The 17,723-nt window shown below is 41.5% G+C and overlaps 1 protein-coding gene across 1 annotated transcript in view; it reads right to left on the minus strand.

The window, feature by feature from the left end:
- LOC135221255 (trafficking protein particle complex subunit 10-like) overlaps window positions 1-17,723 on the minus strand; it is a 432,269-nt gene that overhangs the window by 75,901 nt on the left and 338,645 nt on the right. Inside the window, 1 exon segment of the mRNA XM_064259071.1 lies at window positions 14,421-14,603. Coding sequence (XP_064115141.1) covers window positions 14,421-14,603 — 183 coding nt within the window.

The raw sequence follows: 17,723 nt of genomic DNA on the forward strand, positions 1-17,723 counted from the left end.
TATAAAAAAGAGAGTAATAGTAGTGCAGAAGATAAGAGGCAATTTGAAAAGCTATTAGATATGCTACTAGAATACAACATTCAACAAATAAATCACCTGCCAACAAGAAAGGAAAATACTTTAGACCTAGTATTTGTGAACGAGATGAATTATGTTAAAGAAATAATAGTTTATAATGCGAATATTTCAGACCATAATGTCATAGAATTAACAGTTCATTCAAAGCAAGTGAAAATAGAGATAAGCAAGAAATGAAAAAGTGGAAGGATATGGAAAATACAACTTCTACAGTAAAATATAAATGGTCAGAATTAATGAAGAATTAAACAAAGATTGGGATAACATTTTCGTTAAGTGATGACATAAGGGTAAATACGGAGATATTATATAAAATATTGGAGAAATAGTGGAAAAATATATACCGAAGAAGAAAAGTAAACATCATTCATGCATACCAAGAGACAGAAGGATCTTGTTCCAGAAAATCAGAAAGTGGAAAAAAAGGTCTTGCAAAAGAAAAAAATGCATGGAAAGTTATAGAACTAAAAAGTAAGATAGAAAATGCAGAACAAAAAGATTATACAATCAAAAGAAAATGAAAAACGGGACTTGGAAGAAAAAACCCTATTAAATATCAAAGCAAAACAAAACCCAAACTATTATACGCATAATGCGAAGAAGATGAATAAAATAAGAATAGAAATAGGCCCTCTGAGATTGAAGGGAGATTAACGAATGAAAAAAAGGAAATTTGCAACATCTGGCCAGACGATATAAGAGAGAATTCACCCCTAGAATAATATGAAGATAATGATATAGAAGTAAGGGATGAAAATAGTAATATTTAGCTGACATAGATATTAATGAAGCTGATATTGTGCAGGCTATTAATGAAATTAAAATGGAGCTGCTGCAGGGCCTGATGAATTCCTGCTATTTTGTTAAAGAAAGTAGTTCATTCTATCGCAAAGCCACTTGCAATATTATTAAGACAAAGTGTAGATACAGGCAAGATTTATGATGAGCACAAATTAGCATATATTACCCCTACTTTCAAAAGTGGATCAAGACTAGAGGCAAGTAATTATAGGCCTGTGAGTCTAACATCAACATATTATGAAAGTGTATGAAAGGGTAATGAAGAAAAATATTATGAAACAGTTTAATAAAAATAATTTGTTTAATAAAGGACAACATGGTTTCGTACCCGGAAAAGTACACAAACCCAACTGTTAGCCACCCCGTGAGAAACATATTCAAAAATATGAAAAGCGGAATGAAACAGATGTGGTTTATTTAGACTTTGCAAAAGCTTTTGATAAAGTAGACCATAATATATTAGCGAAGAAAATTAGAAAACACAATATCGTGGATAAAGTAGGAAGATGGTTAAAGAATTTTTACACAACAGAAAACAGATAGTTATTGCAAAACGATGAGAAATCGGATGAAGTCAAGGTAATATCCGGTGTGCCGCAAGGTACGGTGTTAGCTGCAATACTGTTTGTTATTATGATTTGAAGACATAGACAATAATGTGAAGGATTCGGTGAGTGAGTAGTTTCGCAGATGACACAAGAATAAGTAGAGAAATTACTTGTGACGAAGATAGGAAACGCTCTACAAAGAGACCTTAACAAAGTATATGATTGGGCAGAGGTAAATAGGATGGTATTTAACTCTGATAAATTTGAATCAATAAATTATGGAGACAGAGAAAGAAAAGCTATATGCATATAAGGGACCTAATAATGAGACCATCACAAATAAGGAAAGCAGTTAAAGACCTTGGGGTGTGGGTGAATGAATAGGAACATGTATGCAATGATTCAAATAGCAACTCTGTTGGCAAAATGTAAAGCAAAAATGGGAATGTTGTTACGGCACTTCAAAACAAGAAAGCTGAAACACATGATTTATGCTTTATAAACATATGTTCGTAGTCCACTGAATATTGCAATATGAATATGGTAACCCACACTATCAAAAGGATATTGCACAAAATAGAGAGTGTACAAAGGTCCTTACAGCTAGAATAGAAGAAGTTAAAGGACCTAGACTACTGGGAAGGGGGAACTACAATTCTTAAAATTATATAGTCTAGAAAGGAGAAGAGAACGCTACATGATAATTCAGGCATGGAAACAGATAGAAGGAATAGCAGAAAATATCATGGAACTAAAAATATCAGAAAGAGCAAGCAGAGGTAGATTAATAGTGCCCAAAACTATACCAGGAAAAATAGGAAAGCACACAGGACATAATCCACTACGCACAAGCATCGATAATGCAGCGTCTATTCAATGCGTTGCCAGCTCATCTGAGGAATATATCAGAGTGAGCGTAGATGTGTTTAAGAAATAAGCTCGACAAATATCTAAACAAACTGCATCCCAGACCATCCAAGATTGGAAGATGCAAAATATACCGGAAGATGTACTAGCAACTCTCTGTAGACATTAGAGGTGCCTCACACTGAGGGACCTGGGGCAACCCGAACAAGATGTAAGGTCTGTAAGGTCTGTAAGTAAGTTCTCTCTCTCTCTCTCTCTCTCTCTCTCTCTCTCTCTCTCTCTATCTGTTATTGGCTGTAGATATATACTTTTAATGGTAAAATGTTTAAAATGACTTTGAAATTATATTAATAATATAACCTCAAAGATTAATACAGTAATAGGTTAGTAATTTTAGGTATATTTGAAGTAGGATGTTATTTAAGGTATACATTTGGTATCTGAACTTCCAAGATAGGCAGTTATAAGCACTTTTAGTGGTGGTTTTAACTATTCGCGGGTTTTATCTTTTCACGGGGGTGTCTGGTACACATCCCCCGCGAATGCGGGGGGAACACTGTAACCCCGTGTCTTTTTTAACCATCTTTTCGTAACAAATCCATACATGACACAGGGTCAAGGGTCAGCTCAGAGTATCTTGGTAAGTGGTTGTCTTCCTGGTGTTGAGAAATCGTTCACTGGTGAACAAGTCTTGCTGAAAGATTTGTCAGGAAATCCTCGTCTCCCTTTGGTAAAAATTAACTTGGTAAGTAAGCTGATTTCAGGTCCAGTAATTGTTGGAGTAATATTTCAGCTATTACCGCAGAATGATATACAGATTTTGTGGGCAATTATCTTGCTGGTACAATTGTTGTTCTTGACCCCGTAGGTTTGTAAATATAATGAAGGGAATTGTTCATCCTTTGATTATCTTCAATTGTCCTGTAATAGAGATAGCTTGATTGTCTGGTATGCATCCCCTGTGAATACAGGGGGCCCACTGTAATTGATGGTCAACCGTTGGCATGATGTATTGTCCATGTCTAAGTGAGACCAGTTTGCTAATACAAGCTCCTGATGCTAATGCAATCAAGATCACCAATTGCAGCTTGTGAGTTGTGGTTGTATTGGGTCCGCTGAATTGAGGAGTCTGATCAAAGTCTAAGCACCTTGTTCAAGGACCAAGTAATTGGAACCTTTCAAGAGTGGGTCTTTGTAGTGCAAAGGACTGCAGAAGGGAAGTGACATCTTCTACACTAAGGCCAATTCCAAATCCATAAAGCAATGGTTCCATTAATGCTGCTTTGTATGCCATGATTGTTGTAACTGCAAGGCATTTGTCTTCAAAAAAGGATGCAAAAATTTAAGTGTTTCTTTATAAATTTTGACTGGACTCTCAATATGGTTACTATGCAGTCAACCCCCTGTATTCGCCGACTTCGGATTTACAGACTCATGCATTCACGGTATTTTTCTTTGGGATATATCTACAAATTCCTGTTTTTTTCAATTTCATCAAAAAATGCCCTTTTTGTGATAAACCTATTTAAAAAATCAGGTATAAATATTTTTTGTGTATTTTTCTTTAGTTTTAACTAACAAAATAGGTAGTTTTAAGCATTTCTATAGGGGTTTCAATTATTGCCATATATACTAAGTCTATAACTTTTGCACTACGTACCTAGCAATGTTGCGCAAGTAATTTTCACAGTAGGTAATATTTAAAAATCCATCCGTGAAGGTCTATGCTCAGAAAAGATTATCTGTAAACCACTTTCCCTCCTACTGACTGGGATAAAATAGCAGAATGTTGTGGAATTTATCTCTTTGCCCATTGTTAAAGTAATGGGAACCAATGCCTGTTTGGCTAATTTGGGGTTAAGTAAGCTGTTATTTTAAAGGCTAGGAGTTTGCTCAACACTCCCAAAGTCTGAAGCAATGGAGGAAAAAGATATATTGTCCTGCATTTGTTCCAGACATGTAGGAAGGCATCTAATTTTCCAGAGCCCTTAAGTCATATATTCCCAGGCACAGAACAGAATCCTGATTATCCTCTCTCTCCTGTATATCCCACCACAGGAGTCCCCAGAATTGTCCCATTTCTATTACAGTAATTCTATTTCTTACTGGCTATATCAGATGATTTCTTAGGATTATTCAATGTTTCTTTAAAAGACCTTTTGCTGCTCACAATCAAGCTCAATGTTTGAGCTCTCTTCTCTTCCCTGGCCTTCAAGTATAACTTTGTTAGACTATATTTATGATCTTATATTCAGAAACCCTTTAATGTGTGTTCATATGGAACTACTGTTGTGATGAAGGTTGTACTATGCATTAAGAGGGGAGCCAGAGAATCATCATCCTCCTCCTCCTGACTCCATCCCTCATATCTAGCACACTAAAGGTTTTTGTTTTCTGAAGTACCAGCCTTCATGTCTCTTGTGCTTGGCAAACTACACTGGGTTATTTCTTAAATTACAAATTCCATTGTTTGAGGGAAGCACCACTTAATTTCAACAATGGCTGCTAACTCCATCATCTCTACTTAAGGGGATTGGACTTCATGCAGCCAAGTCTACCTTGCTTTTAAAGAGTTTACCTGCACTGTGCTGTAATTCAGGCTGTTTGTGATTAAAAAGTTTCAACAAACGATGGAATTTGACACCAACAAAAAAAAAATTAGTATGTACTCATATTTACAGGATAATGCAAAATTATGATTTTTTTTAAATCTCTTGAGTTTGTGTGCTTGGGTGTGTTCAGCACATAAATATTCTCCTTAAGATTAATGGGTTTGTACAAAAATGTATTTTAATACAAAACAATGCTTTCTCCCAATCATGTAGTAGTACAAGCTTTCCATCAACTCCATACTGTCTTACTGCAGCAAGGTTGTGAGAAGATAACAAGCTTGATTACTTCAAGCCTGAAACTGTTATTGTACTTCCTTCTTTCAGTGTTTGATCCATGGTATAAAATAGTTTCAGCAATGATTTAAGAAAATTAATGTGACAACATTGGCTATAATCACAGAAGATACCTTTATTTCCAGCCACTTTATTCCAGCTTTATAAATTTAGAAAATAAATGCAATGCTTTAGTTCCACCTACGTTTAGCAAGTTTCATATATCAACTTGTTGGTAGCTTCACTTTATTGAGAACTATTACAAAAATGATATTGTTAGTATACAATAAAGTTTTGTACATACTTACCTGGCAGATATATACTTAGCTTAGGTCTCTGACGTCACGACAGAAAATTCAAAACTCGCGGCACACGCTACAGGTAGGTCAGGTGATCAACCTTACCCGCTGCTGGGTGGCAGGTGTAAGAACCAGTCCCCCTTTCTTGTCAGATTATTTTCTTCCACCTGTCTCCTGAGGGGAGGCTGGGCGGGCCATCAATCGTATATATCTGCCAGGTAAGTATGTACAAAACTTTATTGTATACTAACAATATCATTTTTGTACATGAACTTCCCTGCCAGATATATACTTAGCTGATTGACAGCCTTGGTGGAGAGAAAGAGACACATACTCACCTAGAAAGCGGGGACAACACATGTTAAAGGAATAAAAATAAACCCTTGGTTCTTACCTGAATTAGGCAGAAGACTTCATAGTTACTGTCTATTAGTCTGCGTTGCCTAAAGAGTCTCAGCGAGGGCGTGACCTACAGCTGAAGAACTCTTTGGGTCTACCAATGGGAACTGAGTCCACTTACTTGGCAGAATCCAAACAGGGTCTGGTCAATGGGGATCAAACCCGCTTACATGCCAGAGCCTATCACTACCAACCGCAAGGAGCCTCAAGCACAACCGATCACCTAACCAATTACTAATATTAGTATACGAAAGAAGGAGCTGCCTCCTGCAACCTCCTTCGTACAACCAAAAACTCCAAATTAAAAACTAACAGGAAAAAGGATTAAAAAGGATGTGTTTCAGCTCCCTGCCTCAGCACTGAATCCGCCGATACGTAAGGGCCCTAGCCCAAAACACTTTCATACGTAATCAATACGTCTTTTAGGTAGTGATTGGAGAAGACTGATTCACACCTCCAAAAAGTGCCTTCATGAGGTTTTGTAAAGACATATTCTTCTTGAAAGCCAAAGACGTCGCGATGGCCTCACTTCGTGCGCCTTGACTTTCAGAAGACTAAACTGTTGCTGACTGCACGATGTGTGGGCTTCTCTAATAACATTCCTGATAAAGAATGATGAGGGCATTTTTTGTTTTTTGATAAGGGCCTACTGGGGTCCCTACAGAGCACCAGAGATTGCTCTCATTAGCAGCAAGTCTTCTCTTCCTTTGAAGATAAAATTTGTCAGGCTTCTCACCGGGCAAAGAGATTTCTCTCCTCTTCTGTCCCAACTAAGGAGGACAAGCTTTTAATTTCGAAGCTCCCGGGCCATGGTGAAGAAGGGTTTTCATTCTTGGCTAGGAAAGCCGGAGAAAAGAGCAAAACAAAAAGCGGAGTCCTCTTGAAAACCTACCTCACCTTCTAGAGCCTTCTAGAGCCTGCAGCTCACTGACTCTCTTCGCTGAAGCTAACGCACAGAGAAAAAGAGTCTTCATCGAAGGTCTCTGAACGAAGCTGTATGGGAGGTTCGAATCTTGAGGACCTCAGAAAGAGCAGCACGACGTCTAGATTCCAGCTAGGAACTAAGTAAGAGGTTCTTTTAACCGTCTCAAATGATCTGATTAAGTCATGGAGGGTCCTTGTCTTCGGATATGTTTAATCCTCTATGACGAAAAACTGAGGAAAGCATGCTCCTGTAGCCCTTGATGGTGGAGACTACAAAACCCGCATTTTTGTTTTCCCTCAGGAAGATAAGGAAATCTGCTATCTGAGTCACAGAGGTACTGGAGGAGGAAACTTTATGAGTCCTGCACCAACGTCGAAAAAACGTCCCACTTCGACTGGTAGACTCTAGATGTGGAAGGTCTATGTGCATTGGCAATAGCCCTTGCAGACTTTGCCGAAAAGCCCTTAGCTCTGACGAGACTCTTGATAGTCTGAATCCAGTCAGACTGAGAGCGGGGGAGGTTTTTGTGAAACCTGTCGAAGTGGGGCTGTTTGAGCATATCGACTCTTAGTGGTAGGGATCTTGGAATCCACCCCCAAGCCCACCAGTACCTATGTTGAACCAGTCCTGGGCGGGCCAGAACAGAGCTATCAAAGTCATCCTTGCTCCCTCTGAAGCTGCGAACTTCCTTAGCGTTTCCCCTAGAATCTTGAAAGGCGGGAACGCGTAAAGATCCAGGTTTTTCCATCCATCAGGAATGCATCTATTGCCACTGCTCTTGGGTCCGCAATAGGGGAGCAGTATAGATCTATCCTCGCATTCCTGGAGGTCGCAAATAGATCGAGATGGGGCCTGCCCCACGTCCTCCACAGCTCCTGGCATATGTCCGAGTGCAGAGTCCACTCTGAGGGAAGGACTTGATTCCTTCTGCTTAGCAGATCCGCTCTGACATTTCTTTTCCCTGCACGAACCTGGTGAGAAGACTTATCTTCCTTTCCTCCGACCAACAGGAGGAGCGATCTCGCTGTCTCGTACAGGGAGAAAGAGTGAGTCCCCCCCTATTCCGAATGTAAGCCAGGGCTGTGTGTTGTCCGAGTTGATCTGAACAGACTTTCCCTTTACGAGGGGTTCGAAGGTTTTGAGAGCGAACCAAATCGCTGTTAGCTCTTTCTTGTTGATGTGCCAGGACACCTGATCCCCCATCCAGGTGCCTGACACTTCTCTCGACCCGAGAGTAGCTCCCCAACCTATGTCCGATGCGTCCGCATATAACACTAGGCTGGGGTTCCGAACCTGCAAGGAAAGGCCTTCCTTGAACAGGAGAGGGTTTAGCCACCAACGTAGATCCTCCTTTATCTCTTGCGAGATCTTGAACGCAAAGTCTAGACCTTGAGATCTTCGGTTCCAGTTCCTCGTCAGAAAGAACTGTAGGGGTCTGAGGTGCAACCTCCCTAGAGAAACGAATTGCTCCAGCGAGGAGAGTGTCCCCAACAGACTCATCCACTCCCTCGCTGTGCATACATCTTTCTCTAGAAAGATTGCTACCTTCTCCGAACCTCGGGTTATCCTCTCTGGGGAAGGATACGCCCGAAAAACCTGAGAAGCCATCAGAATCCCCAGATAGATACACTCTTGACTGGGGATTAGCTGTGACTTCTCGAAATTCACTAGCAAACCCAGAGAAGCTGCTAGATTTAGCGTTAATCGTAAGTCCTCCAGACATTTCTCCTTGGACTTGGCCCTGATTAGCCAATCGTCCAAGTAGAGGGAAATCCTCACTCCCTCGAGATGAAGCCACTGAGCAACGTTCTTCATCAGCCCAGTGAAGACTTGGGGGGGGGCTGTGTAAACCGGCAAGCATAGGGCCCTGAACTGAAAAACGTTCCCTCCTCACATGAATCTTAGAAATTTGCGTGAAGAAGGATGGATCGGCACGTGGAAGTAAGCGTCCTGAAGGTCCAGTGACACCATCCAGTCCCCGGGACGAAGAGCTGCTAAGACTGATGAAGTCGTCTCCATAGCGAACTTCCTCTTCTTCACAAAGACGTTCAGGGCGAGGAAAGAGGGTCCTGTACCATCTCTATTGCCTCTTTCTCCAACATCAGCTCTACTGCTAGAGCGAGGGCTTGATTCATTAGAGGGTCTTTGTATTTGGCCACCAGTTCCCTTGGAGTGGTGGTCAAGGGTGGTCTCGAGATAAAGGGAATGAGGTATCCCCTCTTGATGATAGCGAGGGACCAGTTGTCCGCCCCCTTCCGTGCCCAGACATCCGCAAAGTTCAGAAGTCTGGCACCCACAGTTGTCTGGAGGAACAGGCGAGCTACTCTTCTTTGGCCCTAATAGACCGAGAGAAGGTCTTTCCTCTTCTGGGTGGTCTCGAACCTCTGGAGGAAGAAGAGCGGGACAAAGGACCTCCTCGAAAGGGCTCTTGCCTAGGCTGAGTTTCCTTCTTCGTTTTTCCTGTTGCGAAACGAAGGTTTCATTCGGTTATCTAGCTGAGCGAGCCAGCATATCCTGCGTCGCTTTTGCTGACAACGAGCTGGAGATGTCATTAATTATCTTCTTCGGGAAGAGTTGCGGAGAAAGTTGGGAATACAACAAGGAAGCTCTCTCTGCATGAGAGACAGCCTTGGTAAGAAAGGAGCAGAAAACGGCCCTCTTCTTTACTACTCCTGCGCCAAAAAGGGAAGCAATCTCCCCGGATCCGTCTCTCACTGCCTTGTCCATATAAGACAGCACTGCGTGAAGGTCTTCAGGTGAAAGAGTGTCTTGATCTTGAGTCCTCCAAGGGTCCAGTCAAGAAAGTTAAAAACCTCTAAGACTCGGAACATTCCCTTCAGAAGGTGATCCAACTCGCTCATACCCCACGTCGTCTTCGCAGAATTAAGCGTCCGAGCGACGTTCGGAATCAACCAACGAAGAGAAGTCCGAGTCTGCTGAAGAGAGGGAAGATCAGACCCAAGGGCTCTCCTACTCGTACCAGAACCCCATCTTACCCGTAAGTTGGACGGGGGGGAAAAGAAAAAACGGTCTTGCCTTTCTCTTCCTTCGAAAGCAACCAGTTGTCAAAATTCTTAAGAGCCTTCTTCATCGACACTGTCGGTTTCATCTTAACGACTGAAGACTTCTTAGACGTATTGGTCGTTGAAAATAAGGACGGAGGTGACGGAGGAGCAACAGGCCGAAAGAGACTCCCCAAAATCTTGCAAGAGGAGGTCGGTCAGTCTCTTGTATGAAGAAACTGAAGCATCCTTGGGCAAATATTCCTCAGAATCCCAAGGTATTCTTCAGAAGAATGACGTTTAGAAGCTCTACTACCAGGAGGAGAGCGTATTCCTTGGAGCGCGCCTGTTCGGAGAGCGCCTACTGGAATTGAATCCACTGGGTGAGAGCGCTAAAAGGAGAGCGCCTACCGATGAGAGCGCCTACCTAGAGAACGCCTACCAGTAGAGCGCCTCCACCTGAGAGGCGCCTACTAGGAGAGCGCCTACTTGGAGAGAGCCCTAATAGATTCTGGAGCGCCTTACTTCGGGAGCGCCTCTAGCTACGAAGAGCCGCCCAACTAGGTGGAAGCTCGCCTGTCGGAAAACAAAGTCTAACTCCACAGAAGAGCGCCTGGACAAGGGAGAGCACCTATCAGGCTCTCTGCGCCTGCTAGGAGAGCGCCTACTAGTGGAACAGCGTCGCCCTGTCTGGAAACAAAGGTCTAACTCCACATAAGAAGCGCCTTGGAACAAGGGAGAGCACCTATCAGGCTCTCTGCGCCTGCTAGGCTCTTGGCGCCTGCCCTCCTCAAAACACCTGCCAGGCTCTTGGTGCCTATCAGACTCCAAACCCCTACCAGACTCTTGACGCCTGCCACGGGGAGAGAAAAGATCCACGGAGGATTCCCTGTCCGAAGCACTGCGCTTACAAGGCTCTGAGCGTCTATCCAAACGGGAGTGAACCAACGGAGATAAAAGCTTCCACTGGCGCCTACAAGGCTCTTGGCGCCTACTAGGCGCCTACTAGCTCGAGCAGTCCGTCAAAAGGAGAGCGGCAACCAGGCGAAGAACTCTTCCTTCGCTCCTGACGATAATGAGGCTCTTGACGTCTGTCAAGCTCTTGACGCCTCTAACTGCTAAGGGAGGAGCGGAAACACAATCCTGAGGTGATACAGAGAGCCTGTACCGGCTCCTTACGCCTGAAACATGCTCAAAACTTCTTTGCTGGGAAGAGTTCTGGGAGAGGAGGGGAGAGCCTACTCGGAGATGATCCCGAACTTCAGTCTGCACTTCTGACTTCCTGCTACGAGGCTCAAAAACTTCTCTAGCCGGAGGAGAGCTAGAGCACTGGCGCAATAACTCCTTCTTGGTTCGATCCAAGGCAGCCTGGGAACGAGCAACAGGATCTGCCGAAGGGACGCTTGACCGGTGGGGGTTCTCCCTAACCTTCCTGCGGCTTTCGACTTTCCTCCTCCACTGGGTCTGGGAGTCTGGAAGAGGTCTAGGCCTGGAAGCGTTAGTGAGCCGGTCAGACGCACCATCCACTTCACTAGGGGCACTGCACTGATCACTTGCACTATCACTCTTACCTTGTCGAGAGCGAGCAAGGCTCTCCTTACTCCTGATCGAGGCTCTCCCGGAAGGAACTTCCGAAAACGAATCTTCGGGTTCAAAGCTGGGCGCAGGGGCTGAAACTGGAGAAGGAACTACTTCTACTACAGGGTTCTCAGCGTCAATCACCCTTGATCTACTAGAGCTCCTTGAAGAAGCCTTGCGTGCCCTATCCTTCTCTAACTTTCTCACATAAGAAGAAAGAGCCTTCCAACCATCCTCATCCAAATTCTCACACTCTTTGCAAGGGTTAATAAAAGAGCATTCATTCCCTCTACAAGACGTACATACAGAGTGAGGATCTAATGCAGCTTTAGGAAGTCTAACTTTACATTCCTTCACTGAACAAACCCTAAATAAACTAGGTTTCTTAACTTCAGACTCATCCATGATTATTAATTCTAAGAAAAAGCCAAAAGAAAAATCCAAATAACAATCCAAAAAGCGTATGCCAAGCCAACAAACAAAGGGTACTTCACCAAAATCCAATTCGTCGGCAACGAGAAAGAATTTAACTATCGTAAGGACTGAACAACAGGTGTTGTCCAGCCGGCGACAGAAAATAATCTGACAAGAAAGGGGGACTGGTTCTTACACCCGCCACCCAGCGGCGGGTAAGGTAGATCACCTGACCTACCTGTAGCGTGTGCCGCGAGTTTTGAATTTTCTGTCGTGACGTCAGAGACCTAAGCTAAGTATATATCTGGCAGGGAAGTTCATGTACAAAACTAAGTCTTAACCCTTAAACGCTGAGCCCGGTATTTCCAAAAGTGTCTCCCGTATGCCGGTGGCGTTTACGAGTGAGCGCCAATCGGAAAAAAAGTTTTTTTCAAAAAATCACAGCACGCTTAATTTTCAAGATTAAGGGTTCATTTTTGGCTAGTTTTTTTGTCATTGCCTGAAGTTTAGTATGCAACCATCAGAAATGAAAAAAAAAATCATTATCATATATAAATATTGGAATACGTATATGACAGCACAAAAAAAAATTTCATATAAATCGCGCTGTGAGCAAAACGATTAAAGCTAATGAGTTAATTATTTTTTCGTTGTATTGTACACTAAATTGCAATTATTTTGGTATATAACAAATTGTAAAGTGATTAGAGTAACACAGAGAAAATATTATCACAATATGATGCATGAATTCATAACGCGTGGGTAAAAAAAGCCATTTTAAAAAATTCACCATAAGTCCAAATATTGTGCTAGAGACTTCCCGTTTGTTGTAAAATGAAGGTAATTGATTGAATATTACTAGACTGTAAATGTTGTAGCTTACAATTGCAGTTTTCGACCATTTCGTTCGAGTTAAAGTTGACCGAAGGTGGAATTTTTTTTATTTATCGTTATTTATATGAAAATATTTCAAAACTGATAAAAACTACAACCATGGTTTTTTTTTTATTCTACATGAAATTGCACATATTTTCATATATACTACGACAATTGAACAAAAAAATTTCTGATTTTTTTCGGAAGAGTTACCGTGCGGACGTAAGGAAAATGTTTTTTTTCATAAATTCACCATAAATCGAAATATTGTGCTAGAGAGTTCTAATTTGTTGCAAAATAAAGGCAAATGATTGAATATTACTAGAATGTAATAGTTTTAGCTTACAATTGCGTTTTTCGACCATTTCAGTTGAGGAAAAGTTGACCGAAGGTTGATATTTTGGCACTTATCGTTATTTATATGAAAATATTTCATAACTGATAAAAGCTACAGCCATGGGATGTTTTAGTTTTATTCTACATAAAATTGCTCACATTTTCATATATAAAACTTTATTTAACGGCTAATATAAAACTCTGCAAACATTACGACAATCACGACGAAAAAATTTATGATTTTTTCGCCAGTTACCGCGCGGACGTAGGAAAAAGTTTTTTTTCTAAAATTCACCATAAATTGAAATAGTGCTAGAGACTTCCAATTTGTTGCAAAATGAACGTAAATGATTGAGTATTACTAGAATGTAAGAGTTTTAGTGTACAATTGCGGTTTTCAACCATTTCGGTTGAGTAAAAGTTGACCGAAGGTTGAAATTTTGGCATTTATAGTTATTTATATGAAAATATTTCAAAACTGATAAAAGCTACAACCGTAGGTTGTTTTTGGTTGTATTTTACATGAAATTTTGCACATTTCCATATATAAAACTCTATGTAACGGCTAATATAAACCTGTGCAAACATTACGACAATCGGACAAAAACATTTCTAATTTTTTTGGAAGAGTTACCGCCCAGACGCAAGGAAAAAGTTTTTTTTCATAAATTCACCATAAATCAAAATATTGTGCTAGAGACTTCCAATTTGTTGTAAAATGAAGGTAAATGATTGAATATTACTAAAATATAAGAGTTTTAGCTTACAATTGCGTTTTTCGACCATTTCGGTAGAGTCAAAGTTGACCAAAGGTTGAAATTTTGGCACTTATCGTTATTTATATAAAAATATTTCAAAACTGATAAAAGCTACAACCATGAGTTGTTTTTGGTTGTATTCTACATGAAATTGCACACATTTTCATATATAAAACTCTATGTACTAATGGCTAATATAAAATGGTGCAAAAATTATGTCAAAGTGACAAAATAATTTCTGAGATGTGTCGCTGATGCTTTTTAGTGCGAGAAGAAAGAAATTCACGCTTGCGCGCCTGGGCAACAATTGTAAACAAAACAACAGCTTGATCCGTGAACTCCTAGCATCCCCCAAGGTGTGTGATTCAAACGTTTTCGCCTAGTAGGCCTATAATATTTTTCCGCGAATTTAAAAAAAAACTTTTTCTTGTTGATGTTTCGTTCCTCGGTTTGGCACTCGACAGACAATTTTCGTCGATGTTTAATACGTCCAATCGGCATTAAAGGGTTAACATGTTGTCAAGTTCTTGTGTAAAGTTTTAAAGAGAGTGTTCACAGTTAAATGAACCCAGAGTATTTTAGTAAACCTCATGAGCTCCATCAAATAAATTCATGAACATTTAAAGTATAAAATTTCACCATTACTAAACCTACCTTATAATCTTGTAAATCAAATGATGAGGCATAGGTTCGAACTTCCTCTTCTAAGGGTTCGTTAATTTCATTGAGGGGCCTGTACTTCACAGAAAATTCAAGTTTCAGTGTTGGTGTTGCATCTTGCTCATAATCTACTCCAACTTCCCACATATAACTAGCTGACTGATCTGTACAGACCACCTAGAATAACATAATTACAAAATTAATAGATTTTCTTTAAACCAAAAATGACCAGTCTGACTGATACTAGTATATAATTTAGAATTGAAAGAAATTATATATATGAAATAAGAGCTTTATTTTTTAACACTTATGCCGAAACATATCAGCAGCTGGAGTTACAAAGAGTTAATTCTCTTAGCAGACAGTGCTCTCAAGTCCCTTTATCTGAACTCTAAGACACCACAATATGCCCTCAGTTGTATGTTAGGCTCAAGTGAATATGACAACTAAACATGCAAAAATGCATAAATTAGGTTAATTTAGTTCACACTGGTATAATTAGGGTTGCTTTAAAAAAAAATAGTCTCAAAAAAATGCACACACATAACTATGACCTTACACTGTTTACTCATAAATTTTTAAATATGGCCTGATGTGAATAAACTGATCTGGGAAAAAGGTAATATAGCCTCTAAACTTCCAACATTGAGCAATTTAGCCTTTAGTTCATTCTGAAGTAAGGGAAAAGGTATATGTATTATAGCACAAGTCTTCAAGGTTATGACTGCATTTTATTCGTAAAACATTATCAACTGTTGAAAATAAGGAACTTAAGAGAAGCCTGTAACTTATCAATCTACTTTACCTAACAAGGACATTTCAGTTCATTGTAAATATCTCAAAACAGAGCCAAGTTGAGTTTTCTGCCTTTAAATTAGGAACATTAACCTACATCTGTAATTAATTACAGGTTCACAATCTCTTATCCATAATTCTAAAAACTGAAAAGCTCTAAAAACCTAAATATCTTTTGGAGAAAAGTAATAATTTGCAAAAGTCAAACAGTACAACTATATTCATAATAATGATAATGATGTAAATAAAAGCTGTTATGATTGCTGTACCCTATTACAGTCCAGTGTATTGCATGTTTTATCATCTTAGGCACAGCAACAATTCCTCGCAAGACAATTCAGCACCGATAATTCAGTGCCTGACAGTTTAGCGCAAAGACTATTCAGTGCATGAAAATTTAGCACCAAGACAATTCAGCGCAAGGCAGCAAATACAAGGACAATTTAGGACATGGAATAAAAAAAATTTGTTTTCTGGGCTCAGCTCGTGTCGGCCTATGAAAGGATCCTTAATATCATTCTTTCTAGGTAAAATTAATCTAAAATTACCAGAGAAAAACAAAATTAAGAAAATGTCAGTAAAACTGACTCGCTCACTCTTAAAAAGAAGTGTCGGTATGGTAAATAGGGGCGAGTGGGAATCACTACCACGAGACATTCACCAATTAGAACTTCCAATCAGAATCCCCGTAAGAGAGAGCTGATACCAACGGGCGACGCAGCCGCTACTACTACTACTAGAGGACGCCCACGGACAGCAGCGCCCCTAGCGGACATCCTTAATCATTAGCGCTAGCGTCCAGACGCATTATTTTCTGTGCTGTGCTTTTTTCGGGATTTATCCTCTTCATCATTATGGAATTGCTCTGCCATCGCAACGGCTAAGTTAAGTAACTCATAAGTAATGTTTTACTACATTTTTATCTTCGGGAAACCAGTATTTTCCTCCTAATAGGTCATATACGGTTTCCCGGTTGTCTCGTGGTGGCGCCATGCTGCCTCGTTAAGAATTCCCGGTCCTCCATACTGGGACTTCTTATACTTATGGGGCTTACTATATTACGTTCTTTGTCTTTTACATCGAGTTTTAGCTAGTTTAGCCCCCCTACCATTTCTCTTAGTTTGGTATTTAGGGCTATTATTATTTTTCCTGCCCAGCATCCCGGCTCTTGCTCTTCATCGGCTATCGCTGGCTCCGAGTAGGCTTCTGTTTCTTGGAACAGTTTGCCTCCTCCTGGGCTTCTTTTTCTTTTACTAAAAGTGTCTTTTCCATCTTTTCGATGTAATTTATTATATTTAGGGTGTTAGGCTAGCCTAGGTGCATGTTCCATGGTTTGGTACAGCCTGGTTCACGTGGCCCTCCCACGGTTGTGTTTGCTCGCGGCTTAGGCCACTTGCGGTCACGTGTTCCATCGCACCTTACCCTGCCCCTGCCCTCCCTGCCTGGTATAGGGAGGTGCTGGGGGACCCCTTGGTTGTCATGACAACCTCAGTCGCCTTTCTCTCTCCCTCTCTGAGGTGGCCAGGGGTTCCTCCCAGCGGGGGGTATAGGGCGACCACTCATGAGGTACCGGGTCTCCGAGCAGGGTAGTCGTTGAGGCGGGGAGGAGTAGGCCACCCCCCCCCTCTCTCTCTCCGCCGTGTTACGCCGAGACCTTTTCTCCCCCCCTCCCCAGTTGCCTCAGCCACCTTCCCTTTCTATAACGAAAGAGCCTTCCGTCGCAGCCGGGGCACCTTTGGTATAGATTACTGGCTCCGCCAGCGGGCGGGATGGGCACTACTAGTGGTCGGTTGCTTGACTACTAATATCCTTACATCTCTCCCCCCGCTACCGGAAGGGAGCTCGCTTCTTACCAGGGCACTCTTCTAGTAGACGGGTGGAGAAAGGTTTGATATTATTGTTATTTTAAGGATATACCCTAATTTTACGATTGAATTGTTTAATTTTATTATTCATATGTCACCATCCCCACCATTTTCCGTCGTGGTTTCCCTTTACCACCACTCCTGGTTGGTTTCTTTCTGTTGTCCCCGCCATCAGCGGAGCTATAGCCTAGGACATCCAACCAACCTTGTTACCACACGTATTATGGCGGGGCTCTGGTTTAATCTAACTTTATCGCTCCGGCACCAGCGGAGCAACTGTTAGGCTGTAAGTGTTCTCCTGATACTCATGTATACTCTTTCCACTTACAGGCTACCAACTGTCAGGTCCCGGCGTGCAACGCGACGTTGTACGACCCCTGCGGCCACGATGAGTGCAGGTCTCACGCCCCTTGTGCCACGTCATTCAACGAGATGATCGTCTGGCACCCGGAAGCCTGCGCCATCTGCTACGACCTAGTCGGTCAGCTGGGAGAGGGGGTAAGTCCATTATAGGCTTCCTTATCATTTTACTAACAACTCTTAGTCATAAGTTTGTTAACCCCGTTCCGCCATTAGAAGCTCATCTCGCCCTTTCTTTCAGGCTACTGGTGTGAGGGAGGTTTCGCCCTCGCTACCA

Source organism: Macrobrachium nipponense, chromosome 2 (genome assembly GCF_015104395.2).
Source record: "Macrobrachium nipponense isolate FS-2020 chromosome 2, ASM1510439v2, whole genome shotgun sequence".
Taxonomy (NCBI): domain Eukaryota; kingdom Metazoa; phylum Arthropoda; class Malacostraca; order Decapoda; family Palaemonidae; genus Macrobrachium; species Macrobrachium nipponense.